Below are 23,035 nucleotides of genomic sequence, written 5' to 3'. Positions count from 1 at the left end.
CTCAGAATTAAAAGAGCTGATGGAGAAAGTTGAAGCCCTGGTGACGAGGAACAGAGGACACTTTGTACCTTCAGACTCCAGAGAAGACGGGTCTGTCAAAGACACAGGACACCTCAGGGAGGGATATGAGACGACACAGAAGACACTGTTTGAAAGACTGAAAGGAAAGAAAAGATTAACAGATGAAGAATGGAACGGACTGGAAGAAGAAAGGAAGAAGAAAGTGGATGAATGGAGAAGAAGAGAGGAGGAAGGGAAGAGAAGAGAGGAAGAAGGGAGGAGAAGAGAGGAGGAGATGGTAGACAGGATGTTGCAGTTTGTGGTGAAGGAGCCAGAAGAACCAACCCTGCCAGCTGTCAGGAGAAGACGGCAGAGCATCGACTGGATTCCTCCAAGCTGTGAGTATAGTCGCATTTAGTATGAAAACCTGCAGATCATGTCTGTCTGTCCGTCCGTCCGTCCGTCCGTCCGTCCGTCCGTCCGTCCGTCCGTCCGATTATTTTATTAGACAAAAATGGAGAACAGTACAAGTATAGTCAATGCAATAGAAATGAAGTACAGTACAAGTACAGTTAAACACCCTGCCTAAAAGGAACATCCCAAATAAGACCTTTTACTTTTTTTTTTTTCTTTTTTTTACGTTGGAAGTCCTTGGTATTTAATTCATGGACATAACAAATAGCAAGAAAAGAAAACATACAATAATATTGCAGTTATAAGAACACAATATGTACAGGATATGCCAATATGTCCATTCATGGACATATTGGCCCTCATTTATCAACAAGGTGCAGATAATTTTTTGGGCGTACGCAGAGTTATGCAATTGTCAGCATTTATCATCACAACGTGACTTTGGCGTTGGCGTGTGGTAGGATCAGATCTCACGTTCTGAGGGGGTGTAGGACTCATCTACACCACTTTGTTCCATTGTAGACAGCAGCAGCATTATGAAAGAATCTGACAGGCAGTGGACACATGTATCCACTCCAAAATGTATAACTAATAAAATAATCCCTGTGAAAATAAAACATTTTATAAAAGCATACATCATGGACATGCAAGCATGCCGATGTTATTTCTAAGTTACAATGACAAGCAATTTAAATAATCTAATGATATGGAAGCAAAAAACAACTAGACTGCACTCTGTCGAGATACCACCTTGCGCCTTTTGTTCTCTAGCCCATGTTTGCTGTAATTGTGCATCAGCACAGTTTCGTTTGAATGTACTGTATGTGTGTGGGCAAGTTGGTACATAATTAATCTGACAAGAACTACATTGTGCAGTTGAGGCCATTAAAGGAATACTTGAATGATAACAAAATGTGCAAGTATTGTCATCGATAACAGTTTTTAACAGTCGGTTGACAGTGTTTGAGCGGTTAAATTTATAGAGTTAAGATCCTTAGTGTATTGTCCGAGACTATGAGAAAGAGCAAGTTGATTAAGGTGTTTAAAGTGTTTATTGTACACTAGTCTATTTCCTTTTTTCCTTGATATCGATGTATTGAATTCCTTCTTCTCTTTCTAAATGTCTTCTTTTCTTGATGACTGATTGTTCTTTCTCACTAATGCATTATTCTTCCAATTACCAGTTGGTGATGCATTTCTCTTATACGATGTTCCCCTTCACATGCAAATTCCTCCTTCACTTTTACACACTGTAACTACAATTTGGTCAAGTGCTCCTTTGTACACTTAATTATTAATATTAGCTACCTCATATTATCTTGAAACATGCTTTGATGATGTTATTATTGTAATTATATTGTTGTGTGTTTCAGTGGGTGGTGGTATATTAATATTGATAACAGTAATAATCAGTATATTGTTGTGTGTTGTTTTGTGTTTCAGTGAGCGGTGGAACACCATCTGAAGCAGGAAGTTCATACCACCAGTCACATGGAGCCAAGGTTTTTGAATGGCAGCTGAAGAGAAACCATGCAGTAATAGCGCCCTCTTCAGGATATGGCACCATGAGTGAAGCTCCCAGCCAGCCAGACACTGATATGATGAGTGAGACACATGAAGATATTTCATAGATTAATCTTTAGTTCGACAACAATGAAACAGATTTAATTCATTATATAATGATATATGCACCTCCAAAATAAGTTTTTTAAAGAGACTCTAGATTCTCAGGCCTTAACAGAAATTAAAAATGAATTTGAGGAATATAAAAAGTGTGGAATTCCAAAGAGATGCTAATGCTTAAAGCCTCTATCATAGTCCAAGGTGAAGAGCTATCACCTCACCTAGGCTTTGTTATACATTTTTAGGTGATAGCTAGAATATTACACCATGGTGAGGTGATAGCTCTGATAGAGGCTTAAGTGTATACTGTATGTGGAGGAACCAAAAGAAAAGAGAGAAGACAATACTCTCCTTGCAAAATGATGTGATTCACTCCTCCACTACAGATCTGGATACCATTTCAGAGACAAGCAGACCCACATCTCACAAGACCGCTTTTTTAGAACGGGGCGACGGACAGAATCGAGGAGGCCAGGCAAGATCGGGAGGCGAAAGGACCAACTATAACACCCGGAGCGCTACCAAGAGATGATCAACATTATGAACTTGAGGTACAAGCCCCTCTCCACTGCATGTGAGTCAGCTCTCTAAAAAGGCTTGTCCTTTGTACCAACGACTGACTGTTAAGAGTTTAACACCATTATTGACTTCCATACATGTATTCAATCTAAAAGACTATGAGAATTATTTAAGAGTAACAAGGTTGAGATGCCGACTATAACAGATTCTATAACTTGTGAAAATGAAGCACCAGAAAATTCTAATACATTCCGTAAGAGATACACTTTTTTTCCACCAAAGCATAGAAATGCATCTATTGATACCAACTGCAGATTGGTGGAACAAGATGTTAAAAATACTCTCAATACAAGAACAGTAAAGAATATAAGGTGTACAACAATCTAACAAAAGAAGAAAGAAAAGCACTAAACAATTTGTCAAAAGACACTTCTTTGATTGTGAAAAATGCAGATAAGGTAGGGGGCTGTAATTCAGAACAGGAGTGATTATGAAAAAGAAATACACCGTTAACAAGGTGATGGGAAACACCATAGAAAACTTTCTGGGAATTCAACAACTACAAAATTGGTTGGACAATGGCCTTTTGACTTTTGCGGGAGTTTTTGGACACGTAACTTAGTTGACCTTTTGTCAACTATGTTACTCTTTGTCCATTAAGTTTAACTTTCCAGGGTAATTTAGTTGACGGTAACATAGTTGACAAAAGGTGCTGTTTTCATGTCATAAATCAACATGGCTGCCTATCACCATACACCAGATGGCATTTTTACAGAAAGATTATTATATATTATTATATTATATATAGTATTAGATATACAATCGAATATTTTTTTATTTGAAAGTTATTTATAACAAAATTGTAGTAACACTGTTGACATGTGATAAATGACTCACACACTACTTTATATTAAATAACTAAGACAGGGGAGAAAGAACATGCCTTGGAGTCTTGCCAGACTTTTCATCAGTAGTAAATGACATCAGGTGGAGCAGGTCATGTGATTTGGAAATAACACACCTCCTTGGGAGGGGTTTTTGTAATGGGTAACTTAGTTGACAGTGATGTCTCGGACACAGACAAAATGTGTTATTTTCCATATTATTGTCTCCACCAGCCGAAGGCATGGGGGAGAGTATGTTTTCCCCTCCGTCCGTCCGTGTGTCCGTGCGTCCGTCCGTCCGTCCGTGCATCTTCGCAGTTTGTGTGCAGCTAATCTCAGTCGCCGTTGGCCCGGTCGCTGCCAAAGTGAGCACACACATTCCCTGGATGCCAATCTAGAACCTCTGCCCTAAATTTTTCAAATGGGCTTTTTCTAGCGCCACCTAGTGGCCGATGTTCGCAAGACACATTTCTGTGCACTACTCTTACAGATTTTGTCCAAAAATCCTACAAATCGGTAGGAAGTATCTCGACAGTCATGTGATCAACACGGATCTGTCCGATTTTTCATATTCCATCCTGATTGGCTAAGATTGGCTTCCAAAGTTTGTAGGATTGAGCCGTTTGGAACAAAATGCCTCAAATCCCAAACGCAAAGTGCAATTATCATGAAATCGCGCACAAATGTTCCCACTAGGTCGAAGAAGAAATGCCACTTACAATTTTTTAAATCAGCCTCATGGTGGCGCTATAACAGGCCGATTTGTGGTTTTACCTATAACTCCATCGATCAGTTTCAAACTTTGTAAGCGCATTCCCTAGAGGCTAAGGATAAACCTTTGCCCTGCATTTTTCACATCAGCCTTTTATAGGGCCACCTTTGGGCCGACTTATGTAAAACACATTTTTGGATATTACTCCTTGAGATTTTATCCAAAGATCACGCAAATCGGTACACAGTATCTCTATAGTCATGTGATCAAGTCCGATCCGTCTGTATTTCATATTCCATCCTGATTGGCTAATATTGGCTTCCAAAGCTTGCAGGATTGCTCCGTTTTTGAACAAAATGCCTCAAATCATCAACGCAGCTTGCGATTACCGTGAAATTTGCCACACATGTTCCCACTAGGTCAAGGAACAAATGCTACCTTTTTCACATTGGCCTGTTATAGCGCCACCAGCAGGTAGACTTTAGCAAAACACATTTTTGGAACACAATGCTTCAAATCATGCATGCAGCATCAGATTGCCATGAAAGATCTAAGTTGAAGAACATATGCCACCCTTTTTACATTGGCTTATTATACAGTAGCACCACCAGGACGCACGGCCTGGTGGAGACCTGTGCTCGGAAGAGCACTGCTTCTAGTATTTGATATATTTCAAAAAGAATCATATCAAACAGGATTATCTTAACTTCATCAAAATAAAATGATCAAAACAAATTTTGATTCAACTAACTTTATTGTTGTTTAACTAATTAGAAGGTGGTGGTTGTTAAATTCGGACGGTTATTAAGTTGACATTTCAGGGATATTCAGCTATTTTGTATTAATAAGTGATTGTTTCCACAGTAAATCATTAGGTTATTTGGACAAGATCATAATGAACATAACAAGCTTTTGTTTTTTTACTTTTAATGCAAACACATGCTAGATATATCCCTCGGACTGAAAAACTCCTGCAATTTGATATTGACCAAAGATTGATCACCCAATTACTCTAGTATTCTACTGCCTACCAAAAGTACATAAAGACCCTATTCAGCCTAAAGGCAGACCAATAGAACAGTGAAGTCATGACGTGACTCGCTCATCCCCCGGTTCCACTGAAGTAATTCTCTATGGAGAATAGCATTGGGTCATCTTAAAATCGTCTCATATAAGCATTGTGGTCCAAAAATAAACAAACCGTCTTTGCGATATTGTCGGGGAGGTGGCTCTGTATGGTTTATGATAGTCAGTCACTCATAAGTGATGAAGCCTGTTTCTAGCGAAAATGTAACTAATTGGGCGACAGTAACATTAGCGTTTTCTCACCATCAGTTGATTCTTCATATCCATATGAGTCAAACCGCTGAGATCATTTGTTTGTAATTGGAACACAGTTCTTATATGATGCGATATGAAAAAGGTCTATGGGAATTCAGAATGGGGGAAGAAAACCGCGAACCAGGTAGGATGTTTAAATTACGTCACACTTCTATAGTGGCAGCAATAGGATCTCTCACTGAGAATATTTCCTCTTTTGTGGATTTCTTCCTACAACCAATAGTGAAATCTCTCCCATTCTTCACTCAGGATTCAACTGACCTACTGAAGACTCTGAGTCCATTCATGATCCAACTACTGTGACCTACGTGGCCTGCTTGGAGGTTGAATCCTTGTACACCTCGGTACCCCATACAGTTGCTCTTGAAACTCCAACTCTGTTCCTGAATCAACAACCACTGGATTCTAAACCCGAAACTCATGTTCTCATAGAACTGACTGAGACTTTGTACACACACAACTACTTAGTCAGGGACCCAGTCCCTGATAATGAGAGAGGACCTGTGATGTTCTGCCGTACTTTTTATTTCTGTTTTATCTATTTAGTCAGGGACCCACAAGCCCAAAAGCTCAAGGAATAGGGGTGATACCTGTGATGTCTTGCCGTACTTTTTATTTCTGTTTTATCTATTAGTTTGGTCATTAAGGTCCACAGAATGACAGGCCTGCTCTGCTGGAAACATCGCGGAAAAAAGTTATGGCCATTTGTATATTCACTGTCCCATCGACTTCACTATACAGGAAAAGAGAAATATTAAAAAAAGAAAATAAATGTGCTTTAAGTAGCATATGAGGGGTCAAACTAGGGGTTCTTCATGATTCTGAATCCATTGCAAGCATTTGTTTTGCATGAAAAACATTCCGAGGGCAAAATATCGGCCCCCGAAAACTGTGAAAGTGAAGATTTTTCGATGACTCATCACCTTTTACAATGTTGGGGGGCCAAAATTTAGTCCAAGGAATGTTTTTCATGCAAAACAAATGCTTGCAATGGATTCAGAATCATGAAGAACCCCTAGTTTGACCCCTCACATGCTACTTAAAGCACATTTATTTTTGTATTCTTTTCCTGTATAGTGAAGTCGATGGGACAGTGAATATACAAATGGCCATAACTTTTTTTCGCGATGTTTCCGGCAGAGCAGGCCTCTCATTCTGTGGACCTTAATGACCAAACTGATTAGTCAGGGACCCAGTCCCTGATAATGAGAGAGGACCTGTGATGTTCTGCCGTACTTTTTATTTCTGTTTTATCTATTAGTTTGGTCATTAAGGTCCACAGAATGAGATGCCTGCTCTGCCGGAAACATCGCGAAAAAAAGTTATGGCCATTTGTATATTCACTGTCCCATCGACTTCACTATACAGGAAAAGAATACAAAAATAAATGTGCTTTAAGTAGCATGTGAGGGGTCAAACTAGGGGTTCTTCATGAGTCTGAATCCATTGCAAGCATTTGTTTTGCATGAAAAACATTCCTTGGACTAAATTTTGGCCCCCCAACATTGTAAAAAGTGATGAGTCATCGAAAAATCTTCACTTTCACTGTTTTCGGGGGCCGATATTTTGCCCTCGGAATGTTTTTCATGCAAAACAAATGCTTGCAATGGATTCAGAATCATGAAGAACCCCTAGTTTGACCCCTCATATGCTACTATTTATTTTCTTTTTTTAATATTTCTCTTTTCCTGTATAGTTAAGTCGATGGGACAGTGAATATACAAATGGCCATAACCTTTTTCCGCGATGTTTCCAGCAGAGCAGGCCTGTCATTCTGTGGACCTTAATGACCAAACTAATAGATAAAACAGAAATAAAAAGTATGGCAAGACATCACAGGTATCACCCCTATTCCTTGAGCTTTTGGGCTTGTGGGTCCCTGACTATGCTTAAAAAAAAGAGAGAGAGAGAGAGAAAATATATAAATTATGTATATTCTAGATTTATTTGCATTGACGTTGGTCACTTATTTTCTGGCCCTGCACTATTGGGTTGTGTTGGTTGAACTGAGTACTATTGCTGTGTTGATACTTGTGTTGCATTGACTAGCATTGACTGTTATGTGCACATTTTTGTTTGGCACTGTTTCTTAAGTTGTGCTTTGAGTATAGCTGTGTGTGTGTGTGTGTGTGTGTGTGTGTGTGTGTGTGTGTGTGTGTGTGTGTGTGTGTGTGTGTGTGTGTGTGTGTGTGTGTGTGTGTGTGTGTGTGTGTGTGTGTGTGACAGACATGTCACTTATGAGCGTTGAATGTTTCGTGGTCACTTTATGTATACAGTATATTCTTCTTTTTTGCAATAGCTTTTTTTTACACTTTATGTTTATATTCTTCTTTTTTGTGCTTGCTCTTTGGACTACAGTACTCTTTTTCTTTTTCCTACTTCTTTGTAACTTGTAACCTTAAACTTTTTTTCTAGATTGATATTCCTTTGCATTTGTTATATTGTTGTTAATGTACTGACATATTATCTTAGTTATTATAGTGATGTGTATTACCTGCTTATTGTAAATCGAGTTGGATTAAAAGCATCCGCTAAATGCCTAAACTGTAACTGTAACTGTACTATTTACTTTTGAATGGTACATACACTCATCACCTGTGGTGAATACTACCCTCTAGTGGTTCAGAGCAGCAGTGTCATGTTGGAGATAGTGTGCCCTTCATTTGGCCACTACCATAACAATATCATTGTGGGCTTGCTGAAAGCGAGCACACGTATGTTATCTTCATTATTTAAAGGTCAGTCAGTCATATCAAGTTCTCAAAACCTTGGCACGATTCAACTCATACATACTTGCACCTTTCACCTAAATATTTAACTTTATGCACCCAATGCATTTCCATTGGGTTTAGTGAGTCTGGACAGAGTGGAGAAAGAGGATAAGAGACCCATGTTTTTGTTAAGGCGCTGTAGCTGCAATCTTCACATTCTTTTTATATCAACAAGGTCACACAGGTCTACTCTCTGATTTGATCCAAAGATCTAAGCTGTGTGATGTATATATTTTGAGTTAAAACCATTAATATATCAGCCCATGTCCCACTACAGGTAGACTGGGGTTTGAATATGGAACCTCTCTGCTGAAAGTCAGATCCATAGACCACTCAGGGACGGGTTAACCTCAGCAATGGCCCCTGGTCGATATTTTTTTTTTCTAGGCGAAAAAACATTCCTCCGGCTTAAAATGGACCCCACAAAAGTGTGAAAAGTGACGACTCATCACTAAACCAGTTACACCATAGTGTTTTGGATCAGTTTTTGGCCTGAGGAATGTTTTCTGTGCAAAACAAATGCTTGCAATGGATTCAGAATCAGGAAAACCCCCTAGTTAGACCCCTCACATGCTACTTAAAGGAGTCATCCAGACCAAAACACATATAGGGTTAAATCTGTCTTTTATCATACCCCTTTATACCTGCTTTAGTCGATTTTTTTCATAGCTGCCCCTTTTGCTAGATTTCGGCTGCCCCTGTTGCTAGATTTTGCGGGCCCTCTCATAACTAACAGAGTGTATAGCCTTTATACTAGTGTGGTTATTTCTTCAGCTTCAAAGTTAGTATTTTTTTATTGGATTGTGTTTACACAACGTCCTGAGACCAACCAAACCGCTGTTTTGACCTCACAGGCACCCTTACTTGTCAAACGGCTTCTGCTCTGCCCCAGAGCAGGGAGAGGAGAGGCTAGAAAGGGAGGGGAGGGAGGGGTCGGTTTGACAAGTAAGGGTGCCTGTGAGGTCAAAACAGCGGTTTGGTTGGTCTTAGGACGTTGTGTAAACACAATCCAATAAAAAAATACTAACTTTGAAGCTGAAGAAATAACCGCACTAGTATAAAGGCTATACACTCTGTTAGTTATGAGAGGGCCTGCGAAATCTAGCAACAGGGGCAGCCGAAATCTAGCAACAGGGGCAGCTATGAAAAAAATGGACTAAAGCAGGTATAAAGGGGTATGATAAAAGACAGATTTAACCCTATATGTGTTTTGGTCTGGATGACTCCTTTAAAGAAGATTTCTTTGGGGGGTCTTTTTTCCTGTATAGTAAGTGACCCTAACTTGAACCCCCTGAATTTACTTTCAAAACAATAAGAGAGCTGTGCCCTGAGTTTCTGACAGGTAGTAAAGTGGTCTCCGGCTGGATTAACCATTGGGCCAGCGGGGCAGTTGCCAGGGGCCCTTGGGGGCCACGTGGTCATTGACAATTTACTATTACATGCATACGTTAATTAAAAATGAAATGTGTTGGCCCCTCCTCTGTTGTCTACAGGTTCTTTCTTGGCCCATAGATGATCATCATGGCTTAAAATCCGAGCTGGATAGTGCGCATCGGGAGGGAGGTGGGGTTATGGTGGAGGGGGGGCCCTAAAATATGATAGGCCAGGGGCCCTCGCGGGGGTTAATCCGTCCCTGCCCAGACCACCCGTGGTCATTAAGCTCCCCCCTGAAGAAATCTCCTGTTTTCTGAGGGTCTGAGGTTGGCAGGTATGATTGGGCTACTTGAACTAGTGTAGATTATTATATTTTGCCCTGTGTTTTCTTTTTTTTTCTGTAGCCTGGAACTCATAATTTAGTTTTAATGGTATGGGTGTGAGTGATTAATGGGGTGAAGCTGGAGCTTTGCAGTGTTCATGTTGCGAGTGCAAAAAACAATTAAGATGCGTAACAAGATTCTGTTCAGCAGTCATGTTTATTAAAACAGATGTATTTTTTCTCCTTGAGACTCAACATCATTAGTTTGTCTTACACATAGGACATCTCAAAGGGACAAGCAACTCAAAACAAAAACAACCTACAACTAAAGTATAGTTCTGATGTTTTCTGTGCTGAGTGAAGTTCTTTAAAGACCCATTCCATTTTAATTTGACCTGTGAAAACCCTGTTAGTTTATTGCACTCTGCATATAACACAACCAATAAAATGGAACTGAGTCTGTATCAAACCATTAATGTACACAAGCTGAGTTTTATGTCTGAGAAACAACCTCAGATAGCAGGAGATCCAGGCACTCAAAGTTAAGAGACAAAAACCTTTATTTAATACAATGCCAACATGTTTAATTTAGTAGCATTTTCAATAATCATATTTGAAAAGACTCAGCTCAAACACCACAACACATAAAACATTGGAAACTCAAATCACGTTTGCCGAAGGAATGGGCCCTTAACAGAAACCTTTCAACAGTTCATTCAATTAAACATCAACATTTGAGGAAATGAGTGTGATCTTCATTTGACAAATTCCTAGCAATACTAACGGAGCGTATCTTTACTATTGCAGAGTGGTATTGAGCAGACAGTTATTTTAAAGAGGCGGTGCCATAGTTTTGTATTTTTTCTGTTTTTCATGTGTCTAGGAGGTTGACAGTACTTCATTAGACCCCCTGGTGTGGTTGTTATGAGCAATTATGTAAAGCTTTCAAAGCTTTGTTCTGTGTATTTCCTGTATCTTTAAAGCTGGTTTCCATTGAGATAACATTGACCAAGCAAGCAAAACGTTCAACTATATATGTGTAGTGTGAATGAGGCATTAAAGGAAAATTCCAGAATAAAACATATTAATCCTTAATCAGCCTTTTATCACGTCTGTACATACCTGGTATGATGGATTTTTATCATAGTCCTTCCAGTTTTTACTTCTCCTGGACTCCTCAGATCTCTCTCCCACAGCCAAAACGGCGGTCAATTGAGGTCCTCCAAAAGCGCTAATTTTCACCGCTGCAAAGTTACTTTTTTCTTCATAAATCTGCTATTTATAGTTCCAAGAGAGCCAGTAATCCACTGTTTTATCGCGGGTTGAGGGAAATGGCCGTTGTTGACATGATCCCAATAGTACTCACAGAAGAAGAATGAAGTCTCGCCGTCTCGCGTGATTACCGCGTTTCCTTTAGCTTTTTCTTTAGCGCAAAAGAAAGCTTTCTCCTGGAGTTATTACAGCCAGTATGTACACAACAATTACCTCATGACCACAGAAACGTGTCTTTCATGAGGTACTTTTTACCTAAAGTTTATTTGGTGAGGCATTGCAGAATGTCTTGAGGAAAATACGATTATTTTGTGATTATATTGTAGCCTACATTGTTTACAAATAATAATACACGTCAAAGTTATTTTATAAGTAATTCCATAAATAAATAATAAATAAAATCGAAGAAATGTATTGAGGAAAAAATAAAATAAATAAAGGTAATAGAATTACCTTATGACTACAGGAAGTCCGTTAAAATGCTTTGTTATGAATCCTTCTCAGTCATATTACTAGATTCTAGCGATCAATAGACTAACTAGATTATATTCTTCTGCTTTCTTATTTTTTATATATATACCACGATGCCTTGTTGTGTACATACTGGCTGTAATAACTCCAGGAGAAAGCTTTCTTTTGCGCTAAAGAAAAAGCTAAAGGAAACGCGGTAATCACGCGAGACGGCGAGACTTCATTCTTCTTCTGTGAGTACTATTGGGATCATGTCAACAACGGCCATTTCCCTCAACCCGCGATAAAACAGTGGATTACTGGCTCTCTTGGAACTATAAATAGCAGATTTATGAAGAAAAAAGTAACTTTGCAGCGGTGAAAATTAGCGCTTTTGGAGGACCTCAATTGACCGCCGTTTTGGCTGTGGGAGAGAGATCTGAGGAGTCCAGGAGAAGTAAAAACTGGAAGGACTATGATAAAAATCCATCATACCAGGTATGTACAGACGTGATAAAAGGCTGATTAAGGATTAATATGTTTTATTCTGGAATTTTCCTTTAAGGGGGAAAAATCATGGCACCCCATCTTTAAACATAAACACACAAGAGGTCGTCATCCCTCTATCACAACCTGGACAGAAACGTGACACTGTCAACCTTTAACCGCTTCATCACTGTAAAAATGCTGACGAGCGAGAGAGAGAGAGAGATGGATAGAGCGATGTGGAATGTTAGTGTTTCTTCAGCAGTGTGTGTGTGTGTGTGTGTGTGTGTGTGTGTGTGTGTGTGTGTGTGTGTGTGTGTGTGTTCAGAGTCTGTATCTTCCTGAACCTTGCGTCCGCTCGTTCCCTGGACCCGCTGCCGCAGTAACCTCCTCCAGAAAACTGTAGGAAAGACAGACAGACAGGCGTACTACTGTATCTTCCAGCTGTGTTTTAGCCACTGGGATAAATCAACTTGTATGTGGAACAAAGCGTGTATACTTAGTGTATGACCAAGATGCAGTATATGTATTAATAGTACTAACTACTAACCTCTTAGTGTTGTGTACGGTGGTGCCTCCTAGCACTATACGGATTCCAGGAATGGTTCTGTTGAGGTTATACACCGTCAGAGCCTCTTCATACGTTGCTCCACCAATAATAAACACTATGATGTCCTGAGGCCTATAGACACAGACAGACACAAACACACAATCAGAAATGATACAATTCCAGGTATAATTTGGAGTTGATTGTTTCCACTTGAGCCCTAGCATCCCAAGCTCAGCAGTCGATTTGAACCAGAAACACGGTGCGTTTCCAGTTAAAATGTGCTGCTGAGCAAATCAAACAAAGCTACTGGAAACTGACCCGCAACAGTAAAATGGGTACGGCACCTTCTGGAAAAGGTAACTAAGGTTATCCACACAATCTAGTCTGGGGGAACGTTCACCGCAAATAGCTGATCTACAAGCTCACAATGCGTCACAATGCGAAGCATTGAGAGCTTGTAGATTGGCTATTTTGTCTAGAGATTTGGTGTAGACGTTTCCAGGCCAAGGACCCCTTAGTTGAGAGAGAGATGAAGCAGGGACCCCCACAACCTTTTCATAGATTCCATATAGTTTCATCGTTTGACAGCACAATCTTCAGTATATTTTGGATTCATGTCAATTTGTGTTAGATATTTAACACCGTCAATACTTGATAAACTTGACCTTTCACTCTGTACTTAGTCTGCTCTTTTCCCCCTCTACACTAAAGCTCTTTGCCGAAAATAGCCGATCTACTTCTGAGAACTTTAGCCAAAAATAGCCGATCTACAAGCTCACGATGCCTCGCGCTCTTTCACTCTAAGATTCGGAGGACCCCCTGTGGTAACTCTGAGGACCCCCTAGGGATCCCGGACCCCCTGTTGAAGACCCCTGGTGTAGAGGGAAAAAGAAGAACGCACCAATACATGTACAGGGCCAACTCAGATCTGTTTTTACTAAGTATAGAGGGTTGAAGTGGTGGATGGATAATAAGGTATTAATGAGAGAGTAGGTACAAGCCAAGGTACTAGTAACATGGTACCTGTCTCTCAGAGTACTGGGTCCCAGGTAGGGGTACTGGCTGTCTTTGAGACGTCCTTTTATCAGCTGGTCCAAGGTGTCATGGAGGAGAGGGTGGTGCTGTGTGTACACGTTTTCAACTCCCTACAAACACACACGCACACACACACGCACACGCACACACACACACACACACACACACAATTATTAAATAATAGCTTGATCACAATTATTTGAAACAATCGCAATTATTTTGTAAAATCGTTATAATCGTTTCCAACAAAACACTTTCAACCTTGCAAACCTATTTTGGGCATGCAGGGCCAAAACAAATTTAAAATGTTGAAGAATGGTATGCGTGTGTGTGTGCGTGCATATGGTGTGTGTGTGTGTGTGTGTGTGTGTGTGTGTGTGTGTGTGTGTGTGTACCTTGAGTCCTTTAAAAAACTGCTTGGTGATGGCAACAGCATCATTCGGGGTGATGAGGTCACTTCCTCTGACTCTCTTCCCTCCATAATCAACAACAGACTGAACCATCTGATAACAAATACAACTATTCATTATACTGTATATGTATCTGATGACAACAACAACAACAACAACAACAACATATTAATACTCATAATAATAATAATAATAATAATAGTTCATACTCTGCGGTGGCGCTCTGTGACTCCCTTGCGGCTGAGGTCGTCCATCAGAGTGGTGAGGATGTTGTTACTGTGGCGTTCGTATCTCAGAGCGTACAGCATCACCAGCCTGACCGCATCCAGCTCAGAAACACGAGGATTCTGCACCAGCCGACGCACATTCTACACACACAAAAGAACACGCACGCACACGCACACACACGCACACACACGATGATGATGTCCGTGCAGTGGGTAGTATGGCATGTAGGGATGGGAGGATATCGTCAGTGTCGGGCAGAAACCTTGTATCTCCAAGTTTCAAATTAGAACGTTCTTTTGTAAAGCAAAGCCCTGCTTCATCACACAAGAGTGTCGCACAGGACTAGTGAAAATAGCAGATCTACAAGCACACAACGCCTCGACCGCGAGGCGTTGTGTGCTTGTAGATCGGCTGTTTTCACTAGTTTAAATCATTTTTAAAATGATAAATACAAAACAAACGGTTGTGGACATACAATGTTTCCACCCGACAATGACGATATGATGATTACATGTCACGATTATTGTGGCAAAAATAATTGCGATTAACGTGATTACTATCGCGAAAATCAAAATATGCTTAAAACTTAAAATGCCACTTTAACGGTATTAACCACTTGAACCCCCAGCATCCCTATTCTGGGGGCGGGGGATGTTCGACAAAAATAGCCAATCTACAAGTCCACAAGGCGTGTTGCAATGCCTTGTGAACTGGCATGTGTGTTGCAACGCCTTGTGAACATTATGGTCACATCCATAAATTGCGTGCATGTAATGTGTGTGTGTGTGTGTGTGTGTGTGTGTGTGTGTGTGTGTGTGTGTGTGTGTGTGTGTGTGTGTGAGTACCTGCTGTGCGTTGGAGTGTGTGTGTGTGAGTACCTGCTGTGCGTTGGAGTGGTCATTCTGACAGGCCAGCTCCTGCTCCGTCTCAGACACCTCCATCAGCTGTCTCTCTGACACCAGACGGGACAGCTCTCCCACCACCGTCACGTGTTTGGACACCGTGCCCGACATCTTCTTAAACTGAGGGTAGTTGTCTACAAATGCCTACACACACACACACACACACACACACACACACACACACAATGTCATGAGACCCAGTGTGATTGAGCTTTTGATGTTATTGGTAAAGTATCTAAATTATATAATTCAGAAAAGTAGAGACTGCACACCAACTGCACGGTGAGGAGCAACTTCATTTGGAAAAGACAATTTTCCGATCAGCGATGCATCTTCAAGTCAATTTACCTGACCTGAAGAAGAGCCATCTGCGATCGAAACGTTGTCAAACTCTTTCAAATGAAGTTGCTTGCCCGTTACCATGCAGCTGGAGTGCGGGCTCTGTACGTTTGGCACCATCTTACCTTCATATCAGAGATAGATTCCAGTCTTTGCTCGCCTTTGGGTTTCTTCTTCGCAAAATCTTCCATCAGGTTTTTTATGTTGCTGCCTATCTCGCCAAAGTTCAAATAGAGGTTCTACACACACACACACACACACACACACACACACACACACACACACACACACACACACACACACACACACACACACACACACACACACACACACACACACACAATAATATGAGCATATATCTATACACTAGTAAGACGCCTTACTCAGTTATTCGTTATGTGAAAGTCCTATGATGTCTATGACATCTGACATAATACCCTTTTATGTCCATACATGGAGATCCCTGTCTGTAGAACCAGCCACACAGATATGGTCTGTCTTGGCCATCTGTCTTGGCCATATATGGATTCTCAGTGTGGTATCTGGCCGATGAGCCTCCATATATGGGCATTCCCATATGAAGTCCTGTTAGATATGGGCTTAATATTGATGACATCAGGGAACTCCATATGGGCATAAAAGGGATTCTGTTAGTGTGACATCACAGTGAAGCCAGAGCATGATGTCAGAGCGACAAATCCATAGGCTTGACAGAGATACGGACAAGATGTGCCGGTTTTCATATTTAACAGCAAACTACGGTCATAACGATCATGCAAAGTGAACACATAAAGCAGAACCATGTTGAAGACGTTGCTTACGTTAGCGTAGAACTCATCGTTGTCGGCAGACAGGACGACCTCCCGCAGGTCTTTGCTGATTCCAGGAACTCTGGACAGATCAATCCTGTTGTTGTTGACGCCCAGGAGCTCATGGACCATGGCCTGGTATGTCCACTAGGGGGCAGTACGACAAAACACACAGAATCACACCCAGCTCACCTGCTATGTCCAGAATCATCTTTATTGTCACTTCACAAATTTTGTGTGAAGAAGTAGGTCAAATTCTTATTGAGCGGTGGTAAACCGCACCTATACGTGGCTGTGCGTGTGTCTGTAGCCTTTTTCCTCAGCGTTTTGCCATGGCAAAACGTGTGTGTGTGTAGCATACCCTGTACATCCTAGACTCAAATCCTAATCTGAAGAAGTTATGCAAGCACGACAACCGCTCACTTCACATTGGGTGTGATTTTTTTCATACATGCGCCATCATCTGTAATTCATTAGAGGACTGTATGAAACTAGAAACTAGAATCAATCAACGTGACTTCATGAGATCTTTTACCATGTTTACCTGGTTCAACAGAGGGGTGGAATTAACATGTTTAGAAAAATATATATGTTTTTGGGCTTTTATGCCTTTATTGACAGGATAGTAGACTGAGATGAAACGGAGAGAGAGATGGGGAGTGGCACGCAGCAAATCCGGTCGGGCTTGGGAATCGAACCAGCACCCCGCTGCAGGCTAAACAAAGCCTATGGACCAGTAGGCCAGCAGGCGCCCGGAATTCACATGTTTTTAGCGTGTTTACCTGGTTCAGCAGAGGGGTGATGGCATCATCACTGCGGTCGAGGATCAGCAGTAGAGGAGGAACTTCTGTCTTTCTGAAGTCAAACAACTCATACTCCTTAGTGATGATTTGCTGCAGGAGAAAAGAAACACAAACATTTCACCATCTGTGTGTCGTGTGTACATTTGTGTGTGAGAAGTGTGTGTGTGTGTGTGTGTGTGTGTGTGTGTGTGTGTGTGTGTGTGTGTGTGTGTGTGTGTGTGTTCATAGACACTTTTGCCTGATGAAGACGTAAAGTCAAAACGTTGCAGTTGCCTATAATAAAAGTAAGTATTTTGGAGCACATAAACAGTGTGGGGGCGTTCTTCTCCATCCATTGTTTGTGTGTGTTACCTTAACGCTCTCAGCCAGTCTCTTGGTCAAGTCAGAAGACAGCTGGTATCTGATCATGGGACATTTCTTCAAGGCCAGAAGCACAGACGTCAAACCCTGAGTGGACCTCATCAACATGGTCGGCTCCCAGCTACGGCCCTGAACACACACACAAGATCTTTGAAAAAACCTACCTACAGTATAACTATGCACACAATAGGAAGGCCACGTTCAAAGTGTTTAACCTTAAACCCTTCAGACATAGACCACTTCACTTCATGTCCTTTCCCCTCCCCTGATATACGAAAGCTCTTTCTCTGAAACTAACCGACCTACAAGCTCACGATGCATCGCGATGTAACAAGTTGTTAGCTGAGAGATCGTCTATTTTGACTGTTGAATATTATATTGCTTACTGTTGATTGCTATGTGTTGAAGTGTGAGTTCAGAACATGGCCCCGAGACACAGCTGCTGACAGGGGTGGGGTGTCGCACCAAATTCTGGGCCCTGGGTACAAACGTTCGCTGCGGGCCCCCCATGAATGTTCTTCATAGTTGGGAGGTGGTTTAACCCATTTAGATGTTTCACTCGGTGCCGCGCTGTGAGCTTGTATATCTGATATTTTTCAATAGCTAAAGTATAAAATAATTAAGACCCCTCCACCTTGGGCCCTCGTAACTAAACTCAGTCCCACTTTTCCCCCCCTTGTGACGCCCCTGGCTGCTGATAAGCTTAGAATGAGGGAGGAAAGGTAGAGAGGTCACATACAGTAGATGCCACTGCCAGTCAGTGGCCCCTTTGTGTTATTGCTGTGTGAAAGAGATAATGTTCTTGGCTTTTAACTAGCTCTGTAGAGAGGAATGTGTGATTGTTTTTGCTTTAGCCAAATATGAATGGACTGTCGGAGTAGAGCAAGTTAGTCTGTCTTGTGTGTGTCTTTGGTGTAAGACGTATATGAATGTGTGTGACTGTTACAGCGCTGTAAATAAATGTTTTCTATTATCTTTTAACATCGTATCTGAGTCCAGGTTTGCTGGTCTTTGAGAGTTTCAATTCCGCTCGACTTTTTAGACTGGAGTCCATAAATTAATTAAGGATTTCCACGTCACTGTTGACCTTTTTTGGCCTAATCTCACCCTAATGTGACATGACAAGAACAGGGACACTAGGGTTTAATGTGATAACCAACCTCGCAAGAGTCGCAACAACCCTATTTTATACGCTGTCATACAATGCTTACTTTGCAGATTGTGAATGTGTAGCAAGAGTGCTTTTTGAGTGATTGTACAGCAATGTGACATTACCCTGGTCACTCCTTGTAGGTTGAGAGAGAACAGATGAGGATTCACTGCAATGAAGTCTCCGTAGAACTCCTACAACACAACATGATGCACACACTGTTAACACAATCATGGAACAAAGCAAAAATAACATCTCATGACTGAAAACGCTATTATTCTAAACCTACAGTACGTTGCTGCTGTTCTACATACATACAGCCAACCAGAAATCACAGATTGAAGCCTTGACTGTAGCATTCATGACATTGCTGAGACCATGTTTATGGGAGAATCTTCTGAACATGTATTCTATTGCTAGTTTGACCATTTCAAATACACTTTGATCTTAAAATAACCAATAACTGAATGGGGCACGGTGGCAGTTGCTAGCGCTGTCGCCTCACAGCTAGAATGTCCTGGGTTCGATTCCTGCTGAGGGACGCTGTGAGCGTGTTCTCTCCTCCGCGTCATCAGCGCCCACACCCTAGGTGGGGTTGGCGAAAGGGCCTTTCTGTGTGGAGTTTGCATGTTCTCCCCGTGCCTCCGAGGGTAGATACCCTCACAAAAACATGCAGTAATCCTGGTCTCTATAATGCCTCCCCCTTGCCAGCCGGGGCACCTGATGGAGGGGAAAGGAACTGGAAGCATGAGGTCAGTCCGTTGTCTCCCCAGGCGCGGAGAGTAGAAACCAGGATTACAAGTTAGGTAATTGGCACTGGGTGAAAAAATGGGTTACAAAATCGTGAAAAAATAAAATAAAGTAGCTGATAGATTGGCAGTTTTTTGGTGCGCAACATGCTTTCATAGAAGACATGCTTGCTTCTATGGAATCCAAATGAGTCAAATCAAACTTCAATCTATACACAATATACAACAAAAATGTTAACACAATGCACACTTTTCATACATTCCACAGCTACGATGCACTAGCCTGGAATCAGACGAATCTGCCAGTGCAAAAAAAAAAAAAAAACAAGATTGCCCTTGGTGGATTTGGGTCTGGCTCCGCTCAATTGTGAATCGATTTCCTCACCCCGAAGAGGTCTGGTCTAACTAATTGTGTCCAGACTCCAGAGCCATTTTTTAACCCGTCCCTTGGGGGGGGAAAAACCTTCCATATAGTACCAGACTCATATCCACGCAGTGATATAGTCTGGCTATGCAAGGCTAACAATACACAGCACAACATAAAACATAATACACATAGTGAATACAATAACAATACACATTCAATAGAATACACAACTCAATACATATTATGAATTACCTCTGTGTGTGTGTGTGTGTGTGTGTGTGTGTGTGTGTGTGTGTGTGTGTGTGTCCGTGTCCTCACCTGTACTTCTGCAACCACTTCCTGTTCGTCAGCCTCCGCCAACGTCTTGATCTCACTCTTACTGATGACATTACTGAAGTCTGTAATCAAACAGTAGCACAATGTATCATTACTATCATATAGTATGTTGTATGATCACTATATCGTCATATTACAATTATAACATCACTATATATCATCATCATATTACACAATGTCATATTATTAAATGTTTGTTTTCGTATATGAAAAGTTTCGTTTTTGACTGCTGGGTAAACATATTTCGATTGGGTTCAGATAACAGTAATGAGCATTTAGTAATTTACACCATAATATCTGGATCTAACTCAAATCACAAAAGATAAAGGAATTAATCGATAAAGTTTAGTTGCAGCCCTTAGAAGAAATAGAGAGAGCGTGCTTACAGATGAAGTAAACACTGTATTTGGGTCTTCTCAACTCCTGGATCAAGTTCTCAACATTCTCCTGTAGATCACACAATCGAGCAGAATATAATTTAGAATATAATAAGAGAGCAGAGTTAGTGCAATAGTTTACAGTAGAAATGATTGCTACAGTGATTCTTATATTCCTACAAAAACACCAGCCACCAATGGGTCCACCCAGTGTATGTGTCTGAAAGACACTTAATGCAGAGGTGCATTAAGTGGAAGGTTTTCATTTTAAAGATAAAACACCACTGCCGTATGAACAATGGAACTTAGTGGTGCTTAAGCCCCATGGCCCGCAGACTGCAGGGCCCTGTGTGAATGATAACATATAAAGTTGGAAAGGCTGTGCCCACTAAACCACGTGCGCGGCGGTGTGCTGAACACACCCGCGCGTTCATTCACTGGGAGCGAAGAGAGTGCACCTTCTCCCAAATACTTAGGCATTATATTAGCCAATTAATTATTGTTTATTGCTACTGCCACAGTGCAGAGATGTTTTTAACTGGGGAAATCGAATCATTTCCCCCCGCAAAATCGGAAAAGAAATCGTATTTGATTTGGTGTAGCGCCACGGCCCTGGGTTGATCCATCACTGTAACACACACACACACACACACACACACACACACACACACACACACACACACACACACACAAACAGTGTGAGTACCTTGGTGGGTCGCAGGAAGCAGAGAGCTTTGAGATGCTTCATGTTGTCTCTGTTCTGAGAGTCGATCCTCTCAAACAGATAAACCTCCTTCTGCAAGATCTCTGACTGAGTGTACACCATGCTCACTATGCTGGTCTGGAGAACACACACACACACACACACACACACACACACACACACACACACACACGTTATAATAATTAATAATCAATCATAAAAACAAGACGTGATCTTTCTTTAACAGTTTCAAAGTGCAAGTCATCTTTCTTCTATCATAATAACCTTCAACATGAACAGGTTTTAAGGCTCTCTCAATGAGGGGTCTGGGGACCCCCATGGATCTTTGAGGGGGTCCCCAGCTAAATGTAGGTCCATGAAATTAAAGGGTTGAACTTGAGAATCAATGATCTATGAAAGCAGTGAGTTAAATATAGTCACGATTATACTGATTAAACAACACCAGGTGAATTATAACTACTATGAGAGCAAAGCAGCCGAAATGAGGACAGGTTTTTGATGTGCTAATAATTGGAAATATTAAAATAAAGGTTATGATATTGACAAAATAAAGACATGACATTAATCAGTGGTGGAAAGTAACTTAAGTACTGTAGGCTACTTGAGTACAATTTTGAAGTATTTGTGCTTTACTTGAGTACGGTATTTACAATACTTTTACTTCCACTATGTTTCCACTCCACTATATCTCAGATCCAAATATTGTACTTTTAGTAAATTCCGAAAAGAAGACTTCTACTAACAGTCTTTCTGCATTCTAGAAGAATTGATACTTTTAATTAAGTAACACGTGTTTTGATTGATTGATTGATTGAAGACTTTATTAGAAGAAGTTTGCATAGGAAAAAGTACAGTTTCATGACGGTACAGTTCACTGGTAGGTGACGTCTACAAGGTCTACTAAAAGGAGATCCTAGAAAAGACTAAGCTTATTTCCATAAGAAACCATTTAAGACTTAAAGTACTCATCCGTCTGTCATTCAATGTTATATGAGATACTTAAATTTTAAGTATCTCATATAACATTGAATGACAGACGGAGGAGTACTTTTTCCACTGACATTAATAAACAAAGAAAAGGGACACACATGAAGAACATAAATGATTAAATACATTAAGAAATACATGTCACTCACCGTCTCTTTATCCATGAGCAGAACCTTCATTCCAGGCCCGCTGTTCTCTATCATCTTGGAGACATACTGCTTCACTGCTAGGGTCACATTCATGGTTATGAACCTCTAATGACACCTTTATAACCGAAGATCTGCTCTGTTTCTTGTGTTAATGTGGTTTTTATCTATCAACGATGTTGACAAACATCAGCTGAGCTGCGGAAATGAAGAAGGAACACAGATTACGCTTCCGGGCGGGTGACGTCAGCACGCACAGCCAAAACTGACTGACGCACCACGGACGTTGCTTTGTGTCTGGCGTCATCTAGTGGCCATGTTGGTGTATTGCTCCTGACATTTCTTATTTGAGACTGGTGATCTGTGTTGATTGTTTATTTCAGACAGTGGTTTTCAATCCTTTTCATATCAAGGTCCATTATTTATTCGGCATTTGAGCCACGGACCGCCATTTGATGAGATTTAGCCTCTCAGACACAAGACTTAGAATATTTTGTTGTCATTGGATAAGATTTGTCCACAATTGCTGTTTTGATGTTGGTACCATATGAGATAACAGGCAAATGTTGATCAAAATAACAATTCCACTACATTC

The 23,035-nt window shown here is 41.0% G+C and overlaps 2 protein-coding genes across 4 annotated transcripts in view; one reads left to right on the top strand and one right to left on the bottom strand.

Moving 5' to 3' along the window:
• Nucleotides 1–8,093, top strand: part of LOC308293468 (GTPase IMAP family member 8-like) — a 37,851-nt gene extending 29,758 nt beyond the window's left edge. For 2 of the 3 annotated variants that reach the window (XM_080736003.1, XM_080736001.1), the window contains exons 4-7: nt 1–398; nt 1,858–2,019; nt 2,424–2,588; nt 5,743–8,093. The exon at nt 1–398 is cut by the window's left edge and continues 377 nt beyond it. In XM_080736003.1, the coding sequence (XP_080592129.1) occupies nt 1–398; nt 1,858–2,019; nt 2,424–2,569 (706 nt within the window). In that variant the 3' untranslated portion in view covers nt 2,570–2,588; nt 5,743–8,093. Of the gene's footprint in view, nt 399–1,857; nt 2,020–2,423; nt 2,612–5,742 lie in introns of all 3 variants that reach the window. The other variant, XM_080736002.1, reaches the window with a different exon arrangement.
• Nucleotides 8,094–10,211: 2,118 nt separating this feature from the next.
• vps45 (vacuolar protein sorting 45 homolog) lies at nt 10,212–22,647 on the bottom strand. Its single transcript, XM_080736008.1, has 15 exons — nt 22,444–22,647; nt 21,290–21,424; nt 20,593–20,653; nt 20,189–20,268; nt 18,880–18,948; nt 17,596–17,733; nt 17,224–17,334; nt 16,454–16,588; nt 15,758–15,871; nt 15,270–15,437; nt 14,373–14,531; nt 14,149–14,256; nt 13,742–13,863; nt 12,719–12,850; nt 10,212–12,568 (listed from the first exon to the last, which is right to left on the bottom strand). The coding sequence occupies exons 1-15, from the start codon at nt 22,534–22,536 to the stop codon at nt 12,493–12,495; spliced, it is 1,701 nt and encodes a 566-aa protein (XP_080592134.1). The 5' UTR covers nt 22,537–22,647; the 3' UTR covers nt 10,212–12,492.
• Nucleotides 22,648–23,035: the final 388 nt, after the last annotated feature.

This window comes from Nannobrachium achirus (genome assembly GCF_963921795.1).
Source record: "Nannobrachium achirus genome assembly, chromosome: 10".
NCBI lineage: Eukaryota > Metazoa > Chordata > Actinopteri > Myctophiformes > Myctophidae > Nannobrachium > Nannobrachium achirus.
This window is presented reverse-complemented; position numbering and strand designations above follow the sequence as displayed.

What these genes read in the sequence shown, in the direction of transcription:
- vps45 (XM_080736008.1), bottom strand. Translation starts at nt 22,536, where the DNA reads ATGAATGTGACCCTAGCAGTGAAGCAGTATGTCTCCAAGATGATAGAG. An exon ending in ACCTACAAGGAGTGACCAGG is followed by an intron (nt 17,734 to 18,879) that starts GTAATGTCACAT and finishes GTGTGTGTTCAG; the next exon opens with GGCCGTAGCTGGGAGCCGAC. An exon ending in ACCGTACACAACACTAAGAG is followed by an intron (nt 12,569 to 12,718) that starts GTTAGTAGTTAG and finishes TCTTTCCTACAG; the next exon opens with TTTTCTGGAGGAGGTTACTG.